The sequence below is a fragment of the Thalassophryne amazonica genome, chromosome 9 (assembly GCF_902500255.1).
Source record: "Thalassophryne amazonica chromosome 9, fThaAma1.1, whole genome shotgun sequence".
NCBI classification, from domain to species: Eukaryota; Metazoa; Chordata; class Actinopteri; order Batrachoidiformes; family Batrachoididae; genus Thalassophryne; species Thalassophryne amazonica.
The window spans coordinates 42,363,514-42,375,712 of record NC_047111.1 but is presented as its reverse complement, the minus strand read 5'-3'; the positions used below and the strand labels follow the sequence as shown (position 1 = coordinate 42,375,712).

Below are 12,199 nucleotides of genomic sequence, written 5' to 3'. Positions count from 1 at the left end.
TTACATTTAAGTTTACAAAGGGGCAATCTACTGCCAGAATGATCCAAGTTAATGTGTTCATGTTGACCAGCTGTGCAGGTCAGTTTGCTAAATAGATCAATTTCAAGTATGTTGATCCTGGAAGCTTTAAAGAAAAACCAAGAGTCATACAATGGGGTCAGTTAAATACCATTTAATTATGAACATGGGGTGTTACCAAGTTGAATCACTGAACCACATGCAGGTACAGCAACCGCTACTTCACTTTTATTTTAAAGTTGTGTATATCAGGTTTTATTACTCTCTACAATGACTTAAACTACCACAGAGCAGAATTCTTTAACTGTAGTTGCATTGTGTTCAAATGCCCCAGAAAGCTTTGACTTTAGTTTGAATCTATGTCACAGATACCACTTGGCTCGTTCTATGTTGCATCATTGCTTTTGTGTCAAATATTAAAAACTGTAAAAAAAAAAGCAAAAAAAAAAAAGCAGTGTTCTGGTGATGACAAATCTAGTCCTGCTCTGTGCATGAGTGGGGAAAGAAAAACTGAAAACATACATGACTAAACAAATGCACAACAGTTTTGTGTAGATTCAGACATTATGTAATGACTTATACTGCTGGGATAGATCATTTGTGTCTAATCTGTAATTACACTTGATTAGAGTTGAAACAAAGGATCAGTGTGCAGGCATCTTGAGGAGAAAAAAAAAAAAAAAAAAAAAATTCACTCCTGAAACGCACCACTGGCCACTGACCGATGAGCCAGATGGCTGACCTGCTGGCTGAATTCCATTTGGCTGCATTCAAATTTAATCATCTTAGAAGGACGTTCTGTCATTAAATTCAGTCGAATTTCTTTATTCTTAAAAAAACAAAACAAGACAATGATATAAAGGAGCAAACTTCTTTATTAATCAACTGGTTTAGTTAATACAGACTTTATTTTAGGAGTTAGTGAGCTGGTGTGGATGAACAGTCCAACTATCACAAACACCAAATTGGGCAAATACACAAGAAGGCTTTTCCTTAAAAGTTACAAAAAAAAAAAACCTGTAAAGCTTGTCTGATGTAAATTTTACTTAAAAAAAAAAACCCAGAAGAAAAAAAAAAACATTGTAGTGTGAAATCATTAAATCTTTTGACATATGTTACATTTCTTCAGATTTACAAAAGTGCAAACAGATCAGGTTCAAATGATCTAAATCTAATTCATGGCATAAAGGGACTCAAATACCAATGTATGAAGGAGTACATATGCATATATATTTTTTGTTGATACTTTGGACCACTGTGCCATCAGTTCAGCTATAAAAAAGGTACACAATGAGGAATTTGTAAAGTGTCACTGTTTAACAGAACAGGGCAGATTTTCAGTAAGAGATCTCAGCAATGTGTAATGATTATGGCACACACTTTTTGGTCTGCCCAGACAGAGGTTTTTTTTTTGCTAGATGTTTCAAACAGGTCCTTCTGAGACTATAAAAATGTGCACAGCTGTGTGTAGCCCCCAGTGCAAACCCCCACCTCTCAATTATTATTATTATTGTCGCTGTCATCAGCTGAATGTGGTTTTCATAGATCATTGCAATACTGGGCTTTACTGTACAAGGGTCAAAGGTCAGATTTTACAGGAAGTAGTCTGGGGTGCGGCGAGTGACATGCGGTTCCCCTCGACGAGGCGCGGGATCAAACTGTAAGCTGGACAAAAGAATGTAAGATAAGCGAGAACTGTAAGATATGCTGATCAAACATTTTAAAAACACATTGAAGAAGCACCATCTTTATTGAGACCCACTGCTCAGCAGATATGGCTCCATTTATGGAAAACAATTCACCTACCAACAACAGAAACATCACATTCCTACAGTCTTTGGAGCATTTGTATTATTAGTTTCCTCCCACGTGTCTCAGATGTGGTGTGAGAAATAACATGCGAGCGATAAAGCAGCATGAAAGTGAAACTAGGAATCTTTATGTGTAGGGATGGGTACTGATAAGATTGTATCGATAGATACCATTATCGATTCTGCTTATCGATCAGATTCCTTATCGATACCTCCTGTGAATTTTCTATGTACTAAAAGTAGGCTTTACAGGTTTTCTATGTCAGCAACATTTTATTGAGTCTTAAAGTAAATATATATGAAACTGGTGACTGGATCCTTGATCTCTGAACATAAATAGAACTAAACAAAATTTGTAGTTTTTGTCAAAAGCATTTCCTTTCAGATATTCATGGCATGAAAGTCTCTCGATACAGCTGAGCTGAGCTCAGTTGGCTACTGGAGTCTGCAGGTCTGCAGTCATACAGTCTTGGGCTGCTACACATCAGCACAGGACGTCTCATTTTGGGAAGAAAAAACCCCATTTTGATCAATTGCAGTTTATTGTTTGTATTATAACGTTTGGAAAGAGGTGTCATTTGATGTAAATGGCAATTCGCTTCGCTTTGAAGTTATAAATTCCGAGCGGACTCGACTCAGCAGAGAGCGGCGCAGCATTTGGAGCAACGGAACGGAGGACGATTCTCGTTTCTTTCTTGCAACAAGACAGGAGCCCCAGTTAGTCACTTTAATTCACACAAAAGTGACTCGCGATTGACATTTTTATGGCTTTGAGAGGGGTTAAGAAGCAGAGTTGTCACTTCTGAAGAGGAGTGAAACAATGAACCAACGAAGGAGCAGATCGAAGGACTGCTCCATTAGTTCAAAGCAAAGCCGCGCTGCAGAAAACGGTTGATTATAGACCCGCTGCAGGGTCTGTAATCAATGTAGAGAAATGATCATTTTCCTGACAAACACCCTCAAAACAACGGCCACGCTGAAGCACCGATAAGGGAATCGTTAAGCAAAAAGGTTATTGATGTCGGTGGATTGAATTATTTCTTAATACCCGAAAAGAACCGGTTCCCGATACCCATCCCTATTTATGCGTGTACAAGATTTGATCAGAGTTAAGAGACCTGATGATAACAGCTCAGGTTGCAAGCAGTCAAACTCAGAGCAAGAACACAAGTCAGACAGAAATCAGAGATGCCCCAGTACCAATCCACAGACTATAGATGGCATCATAGAAAAAAACTTCTCAAAATTCAAAACAATTACTGCTTTTCCAACAGCTCTTGTTTTTGTTGTACTTACAAGGAGTATTTGAGAGTGTCGTCTAGTTCCATGATAGCTGCCTGGTTGCCACAGCGGTAGCAGTAGTTGGGAGCACTAAATATTGTCACCACATTCCTCTCATGGCACCAGTTGTAACCCTGTGGAAACAGACTCGTTATTTTCCTGAAGCTCTATTCAATAAATTCATAGTCTTTCGTTCTCTTGTTGTTATTATGAGGATAATTTGGTTTTGTACAGCCCAGTCTGTTTGAAAGCCGTTTATTTTACTGTAACTGGTTCATTTCTGGATTGTTTCACTTGCATTGTTTTACCTTAAAATTACATTTAGTCATTCTGAAGTTAGCAAGTGATTAAATATTCAATTTGCATCTGCAGGCAAAGGAAATAAAGTTAATTCCAGGTATAAAAAAAAAAATCCTCAACAGCTGCATCTCACCAGACAGACAAATAGACACAAACACACCTCCATAACCAGCTGATGGGCACGAGACACTAGTGTCAGGCGGTTGGCGTGGTTGAACGTCTCCGAGATGTCCTGACCAAAAGTATAACCGGCTCCTCGAGGGGAGATGCCCCAACCACCGCGGTCGTCGGGGTCTGACCACAGGAGGTCACACATGGGGCCCTGCAGAGGAGGGAACAGATCACTGGTCAGCAGGGCAACATGTTCAACATCACAACAGCTTATGTAAAAAACCAAAACCACTCCAGATTGGTCAAAGTTTAGTGTAAATTAAGTAACTTCTATTGTTTCTAATTTTTGCTCGATTGTTTTGTTTGCAGTGAGTATTCAGTTTTGTAAACTGCTCTAATGTATTTGCTCTTCCCTATAAGCCCAAGAATGTCACGTTTCAGAGTATGGCTGCTGCGCTCAAATGGTAAATGGACTGCATTTATATAGCGCTTTTCCATCCAATAATGCCTCACATTCACCCATTCACACACCGATGTCAGGGTGCTGCCCTGCAAGGCGCTCACTACACACGAGGAGCAACTAGGGGATTAGGGGACCTTGCCCAAAAGCCCTTAGTGATTTTCCGGTCAGGCTGGGGTTTGAACTGAGGATTCTCTGGTCTCAAGCCCAATGCTTAACCACTAGACCATCACCTTCCCGCCTCAAGGGCAGTTGGGGGGAGGGGGCCGAATACAATTTCTGAAAGCTTTATTCAGCAACATGTGAATTGTACTAGAGCAACATTGAGCAAGGTGTAGCAAAGATGTTCACTTTGTTTGCCACTTACATTTCAAACTGTTTCTTGTCATCATCATCACATTCAAGAACAAATAAGAAAAAAAACAGGTTATAAGGTATATTTTCTCTGTGGTTGTATATGCACCAAAATGCAAGAAATAGCACCTAAAAATTCAAAACTTTCTGTAGGGGGCATGCCCTGACACCCATTTAGGGAACTACAGCCCAGATTCATTCACAAATCCCCCCCCCCCGCAACTTTATTCCTCAAGCAAATAGGCAATGTGTCTATTTTCATTCAGCTGTTTGAGGTGTGATGTGGCAGTGAGGCTTGAAAGTGTGTGTATGTGTGTGTATGTGTTGTGGTGGTGTCGGGGGGCATGAAAACAATTGTAAGTTTAAATTGTAAATTTACTTGTATTTACATATTTTACTTGGATATATTTAAAGAAACTCCACTGTCAAAACTAAAAAAGGTCACTAAACACAAGAGGTTTCAAAGCTTAGAGAATTTTTTTATTTTTTTATTTTAACAATACTCCTGTGTCCTGAAAAACTGTAAGCACATGCAAGCATTGTTTACCTCGTGTGGTACTTCTTGTAAGCGATCAAGTGCTCTGATGTGATCAAGTGTATCTATGGATGGTGACAGGCCTCCATGTAGACAGAAGATCTGGAAAAAAGGACAGGAAAGGATGAGAACTAGCTACTCAAACAAGGATTTGTTGATGTCAACAACAAGTCTTCCCAGTAGCATTAGATCACTCCACACAACCACATTAAAAACCATACAAGATGCTACAATGTTTCTCATGCCACTACATAGTATATATCTATCTATCTATCTATATATATATATATATATATATCTATATATCAAGATTTTGTTCATTAATCATATTGCTTTTTTTAAAAAAGGTTGTTTGTTCTAAATTAGAATTAAATAGAAACTGCTTTCTGTAACAGCATTTTTTTTTTATTTCATACAGCCATATCTTCATGTCAGTGTTTAATCTTCTACAAAGAGCTGTTAAACAACAGGTCAGAGGTGCACAGACCATCTGAAGGTCAAATTTGAATGAATACTGTCCTCTAAACAGCAGCATTAACGTGCTCATGGCATTCTGGCATTGCACCATACAAGGACCAAAGACTGAGATGCAGCAGTACACATCACAAAGAGCAAGATTATAACCTACAAACACTTCAGAAAGCAAGGGTGTGGGTATTGTAATTTCTCTTTCAGGCTGTATTATTTTGACCATATTTTGACCATTTTCAGTGATCAGTTTGCATATTAAATGTAGCTACAAATAAACAAAACCAGGTAGAGTACATTTATTCCTTAAAATTTCAAAACCTGCTTTTTCTTCTTAGGGACCGGGGAGTAAACATCCTGAACTAACATCTCATTTTCAATTTTTCTGCCGTATTCAACTTATCGGTTTTCATAGTTGAGATTTTCTTGATTCTCTGGGATGGCCACTGCAGAAAAAAAGATTCAAATGATCTCCTTTCCAGGAAATGTGGCTGTCCTGATTTGGAGGCATTGTGCACCCTGATTCTTGTCTGCCTGCCATCGATTTCAAATGTCATGTTTGTTTTGTGGTATCTTGCACCACGAGAAACCTGGGCGAATGAACAAAAATCGATTGGCTGTAAAAGCAAAATGGAGACATTTAGTAACTTTTAGCATCTCTGTCAGCTTAATGTCTCTATTGCTTTATGTCCCACATTCAAATTTAATATGAATGTCAGCATTTTGTTTATCGTTGGAGATTAAACTATGACAATAAAGGCAGCTCTGTGCAGCAAATCTGCAATAAAGAGCGGCACAAGCTTCTTATTCTAAATCACTACAGTTGGCGTAATGTGAACAAGTACATCAGCGGCAGTCCTGGAGAAACGTGACGCGAGTCTCTTCAAATTTTAACTGTCTTGGATTCCTTGCCACTGGACTAAGCTTGAAGCACTGTTAAGGGCCGTGTGTCTGCTGGTGCACAAGTTAAAGAAACTACCACATGGCCATCAGTCAACATAAGCTACATTCAACCACAAGGAAAAAATAAGGAGAATGACAAAAAGTAATAATAAAATTAAAAGAAACAATACAGAGGCCTTTAGAAATACTGAGGGGGGGGGGGGGGGGGAAGTCTATGAATACAATAATACCTTGAGCAATAAATGGCATCCAAATGACTAGAGAGGGCTCAAACAGCAATGCACCCTGCTGTGAAATGCCATCACACTGACATTGATATATGGAATTCAAACCAGGAAATATCAGGACTGGTTTGATGAAAACACTGCAAAGATGCAACAACTCACTGAAGAAAAATGTCAGGCGTTCAGCACACTGCAACCACACTCCAACTAGGAGACTTAGAATAAACCAGAAATGTAGGCTATTCTACAGAACAACAGATTATCTGAAAAAAGCATGTGGGGAAAACAAGGCTCGATGACACCAACATTTTGTGTAGGTGTGGCTGTAAGGTGGCAGTACTCCCCTGAAGACCAAAGAAGAAATCAATCTGCCATCCTGAAGCTGAACAAGATGCCCTCTAGTGCCTCAGGGCTGTAACACCTTGACAATTTAGCCACCGTATGCCGAGCATATTAAAAATGCTGCCATACGTCTAATATGTTATGGGTAAGTTTTGTGTCAATTAAGAACATGTTGAAGCACGCTGATATACGTCGCAATACGCAAAGTAACTTGAAAAATTTTGCCACGCCCAAACCTTTTGACGTATGCCAGTGTATGACACATATGTTCTGTATATGCGGGACATAAGGTGGAGGCACACTGTGTGGTTGACACACTTCTCTTGTAATTTACTAATAAGTCCAAATCTGTCCATTAATTGGTTGAAAGCTGCAGTCCTCATGCAGAGTGTTTCAAATATTAAAACCATTCACACATGGATAAAGTCTTAATCTTACCTATTTCAGTTGGATTCATCATCACACCAAAAAAACAAAACAAAACAAAAAACGTATCCACAAAGCGTCCCGATTTTAGAAAACAACGTCTGAAAATACTTTAATTCTTTGTCGTGGCTGAAGAAACAAGTACTTCTTTGTTTTTGCTGCTCCGGGTGTGTGTCTCCAGAGGACGCCGGCACTTCGCGCCACATTCATTAACGTCTCAGCATTTATCACAGGCATCAGTCAATTCTGTCTGCACGAGACAAAAATATATCCTATGATCCACCAGACAAAAATAAACTTAAAATTACTGTGTTTTGCCTTAGTGTGGAGCGGAGACACCGTACATGCGCTCATCAATATTTAAGTGTTCCACCTGGCAAACTTGACTGTTCCGACACGTATCGTACCGTGCAGTATTGACCTGAACTACTCAGTGGAAACGGAGTTGTCAGTATACGCTGGCTAAATCGGCAAGGTGTGACAGCTACATTAATTTATTAGATGTACGCCCACGTATGCCAGCCTTTTTAATACGGTCGGCATACGTAGGCTAAACTGTCAAGGTGTGACAAGGCCATAAACAATGGAATAGTGCATCATCAAGCTATAATTAAATTTTTCCAAAATTTGTCGATGTGCAGCTGCATGGCACCATTGTTTTCCTGTGAAATCTTGTGAAGCAGCATCACCTTGCAATGTTTCAACATGTTACAGAACTACCTGTCCAAGTTATTTTTTAAAAGCGTTTTTTCACTGAGCGTACAAACATCTACTGCTCATAATGGACAGCAGAATGCCTTAAAAACAGCTGTGGTGAACGCTGGTGTGAATAAAGAGACAGCTGTGACACTAATAACATTAAAGCAGAAAACCGCTTCAACTTTTAAATAAGTTCTTTTTTTCTTCTTGTTGGTGGTGGAAGAAGGCACCCCGGAGCAGACAAACACAGGGGGACTTCTTTTAAAAAAAAATAAATAAATAAACACCACCGCCCTGCATTTATTCAAAGCAATTTCCCCAATCAGGAATTAAAGCATTTCCAGAAGTCTTCTAAAACAATGACGCCTTATGTGGCTCACAGCTTTCGGTTGGCTGTGATGATTAATCAGGCTGAAAGTATGCAAGAGGTCAGATTAAAAGACTTCATATTTGCTACATTGATTAGGTCCTTGCACTGGTTATACGTATGCTCCACATCTTCTGTTCTTTTGTGGGAGCATCACATACAGGCCTGGCATATACACTACACCATTTTCAGTGGATTCATGTGTATGCAGACATTTCTTGAAATGGTTCTGTTGATTACGAAACACTTTTTGGAAATGACAAAGATCACATCCATTTCTGTGTGGACAAAGCTTTAGCTCAGATAACATGTAAAGTTAAAATTGAAGGAAATGGATTCCACTGATATTTGAAGAAGTCAAAATGCTGGAGCTAGTCTACTATGGCAAATGCTGGGGGTAGTGCAGCAGATAACAGAATATTTACAGAGGAATCCTTCAAATCTGGAAAGAAGCACCAAAGTTGGCACAAATACTCCTTAGACATTACTCTTGAAAAAACTGAGTAGCCACTTGAATTTTCAGTAGGCGGCCAGGTAGGGGTCAATTAAAGAATTACACAGGGGTCAAAATTTAAAAATGTTTCAAATCATATTGAAAGCTATACCACATTATTTGTCTGATCACAACAATACCAAAAAGGTATAGTTTGGACTATCTATGACTGAATGTTATGGAGTTATGGGGGTAAAACAGCAGGAATGGTAACAAAGGTCAGCATTAGTTTGTACAGGGGTCAGATGTTACAGTTGCTCTAAATATTGTAAAATGTGATGCAAATTATTGGTTGAGTTAACAGGGTTTTAAAAAGGAATAGTTTGCACTATGTGGCATGCTTAGTTACCATGTTACAGGGTAACGTGTCACATGTCATAGAATCCAATGGACGTCGACATTGCTCTACCTTTACCTTGCAGACCAAGCATTCAACACAGTCAAAACTATTTCATTTATTAATCCTATTAGTTTATACACACACACACTTTGCACTGGGATAACTGATTAAACAACTGTACATTATAAAGAAGACAATGCTCATACAGCCGAGGGTATTTTAGCATTGCGTTTTTGTTTATAAACTGTGCTTTTATGTGGCTTCATTTGACATCAAAGTCCTTTTACTGTGACATGTTCAGGAAAGTGAGCCATCAGATGCTTTACACATTTCACTTTCAAAAAGAAACATCTGAAAATATCCAAGTGTAAATGATTCAACATTACACAAGTGTTTAAACAAGCCCCAATTAATCAGATTTGTTATCTCACTCCAGATTTATCATAAGTAAACCTACGTCAGTTCTTACCTGAGAGTCGACCAGAGCGGTGAGAGGAAGGTAATCAAACAGGTCTGTGAAGTATTTCCAAACGTTGGCGTTACCATATTTTCTTAGGCACTCATCATAGAAGCCATACACTTGTGTGATCTGTCTGCTCTCATGGTTTCCTCTGAGGATTGTGATGCGTTCCCGGAACCGAACCTGAAACAAGAGCATGTTAATTGTATCCTAATAGTCCTCACTAAATTTCAGCTCACATTTTTATTTGGTAGTACCTGTAACAGGTACACAGTGTGAGGAAGCACTCACCTTAAGAGCTACTAGTAAAGTGACGGTTTCTACAGAGTAGTAGCCTCTATCCACATAGTCTCCCATGAACAGATAGTTTGTGTCTGGAGATTTGCCTCCGATCTTGAACAGCTCCATCAGGTCATGGAACTGCCCATGCACGTCGCCACACACAGTCACAGGACATCTCACCTCCTGGACATTTGACTCCTTGGTTAGGATCTCCTTAGCCTGGAAACAATATATGCATAGGTTTGGTTAACAAAAGGGGCAAAAGGCAAGAGGGATTTTGAGATAGACAGATATCAACTGCTACCACTAAGCGCAACATTATGTCTGTGGCTTAGACAGGTATCACATTAAACCATAGTTTGGGTAAACATGCACATTCATCATTGTGTAACATACAACCCCTGGCAAAAATTATGGAATCACCGGCCTCGGAGGATGTTCATTCAGTTGTTTAATTTTGTAGAAAAAAAGCAGATCACAGACATGACACAAAACTAAAGTCATTTCAAATGGCAACTTTCTGGCTTTAAGAAACACTATAAGAAATCAGGAAAAAAAATTGTGGCAGTCAGTAACAGTTACTTTTTTAGACCAAGCAGAGGGAAAAAAAATATGGAATCACTCAATTCTGAGGAAAAAATTATGGAATCATGAAAAACAAAAGAACGGTCCAACACATCACTAGTATTTTGTTGCACCACCTCTGGCGTTTATAACAGCTTGCAGTCTCTGAGACATGGACTTGAGTGACAAACAGTACTCTTCATCAATCTGGCTCCAACTTTCTCTGATTGCTGTTGCCAAATCAGCTTTGCAGGTTGGAGCCAAGTCATGGACCATTTTCTTCAGCTTCCACCAAAGATTTTCAATGGGATTAAGATCCGGACTATTTGCAGGCCATGACATTGACCCTATGTGTCTTTTTGCAAGGAATGTTTTCACAGTTTTTGCTCTAAGGCAAGATGCATTATCATCTTGAAAAATGATTTCATCATCCCCAAACATCCTTTCAATTGAGAATTAAGAAATCAGGAAAAATAATTGTGGCAGTCAGTAATGGTTACTTTTTTAGACCAAGTAGAGGGGAAAAAAAAAAAAAATGGACTCACTCAATTCTGAGGAATAAATTATGGAATCACCCTGTAAATTTTCATCCCCAAAACTAACACCTGCATCAAATCAGATCTGCTCGTTAGTCTGCATCTAAAAAGGAGTGATCACACCTTGGAGAGCTGTTGCACCAAGTGGACTGACATGAATCATGGCTCCAACATGAGAGATGTCAATTGAAACAAAGGAGAGGATTATGTGGAAGTTGGAAGTCTCACGGGACATGCCCAGCTCTTCCACCATTCGGAAGATTCAGACGGCTTTGGGTGGCTTTTCAGTCGAGTGAGTATCCGAGAAATTGTTAAAGAGCTGAGCATGTCACAACATGTCCTGTGAGACCAACACGAAGGTGCTTTCGTTCCGCGCCATTAGCGGCTCCGTGGCGAATTCCTCCGCTCCTGTTTTCATGACAAAATCTCCTTTAACAGTGGAATGTGCCGGGAAAGTGCTATGTCCACCTTTTCTACCACTCCTTAATCTGTGTGATGCCCATAAAATCGTCCCTGAAAGCCATCTGAATTTTCCGAATGGTGTCCACCTGGCTGTCTCTCACAGTTTCTGGAAACATTTGATGCAGCGCTGCTCCAGCCATTCAGACATTTTCCTCACAATGACAATCCAATGAGGGGGGAGGACCAGTGCTCACAGGCGAATGACGCAACCGACAGGCGTGAAAAAATTCACGCATGCGCACGAAGGTTCAAGCTTGGCTGATGCAATCACACATGATTCAAATCCATAAGGTTATTGCAAAAAATAAAAAGGTCTGATACTTTTCTAATAGACCTCGTATTTAACAACAGAACATTATTTGAAAACTTAAAATACCTGAAAATCAACAAATCGTCAAAGGTCCCTTGGCTGTTGAAATATAAAATAAGAATAAAACAGTTTATAATAAAGAACAAAAATATTTATTTCAAATGGCACTGCTTTATCAAAGTGCTGAGTTGCCATAAAACATTGAAACATATGTTATAAAATATGAGGTCTGTTAGAAAAGTATCCAACCTTTTTATTTTTTTCAAAAACCATATGGATTTGAATCACGTGTGATTGCATCAGCCAAGCTTGAACCTTCGTGAGCATTCGTGAGTTTTTTCACGCCTGTCGGTTGCGTCATTCGCCTGTGAGCAGGCTTTGTGTGAGCACTGGTCCACCCCTCTCGTCGTTTTTTTTATTGCGAATAAATGTCTGAATGATTTGGAGCTTTGC

The 12,199-nt window shown here is 39.4% G+C and overlaps 1 protein-coding gene across 1 annotated transcript in view; it reads right to left on the bottom strand.

Annotated features, from left to right (window-relative positions):
- Nucleotides 1–1,535: 1,535 nt before the first annotated feature.
- Nucleotides 1,536–12,199, bottom strand: part of ppp2cab (protein phosphatase 2 catalytic subunit alpha b) — a 54,672-nt gene continuing 44,008 nt past the window's right edge. The window contains exons 3-8 of the mRNA XM_034177962.1: nt 9,884–10,093; nt 9,602–9,775; nt 4,883–4,972; nt 3,571–3,732; nt 3,126–3,244; nt 1,536–1,683 (exon numbers count right to left, since the gene is read on the bottom strand). Of these exons, the coding sequence (XP_034033853.1) occupies nt 1,611–1,683; nt 3,126–3,244; nt 3,571–3,732; nt 4,883–4,972; nt 9,602–9,775; nt 9,884–10,093 (828 nt within the window). The 3' untranslated portion in view covers nt 1,536–1,610. The remainder of the gene's footprint in view (nt 1,684–3,125; nt 3,245–3,570; nt 3,733–4,882; nt 4,973–9,601; nt 9,776–9,883; nt 10,094–12,199) is intronic.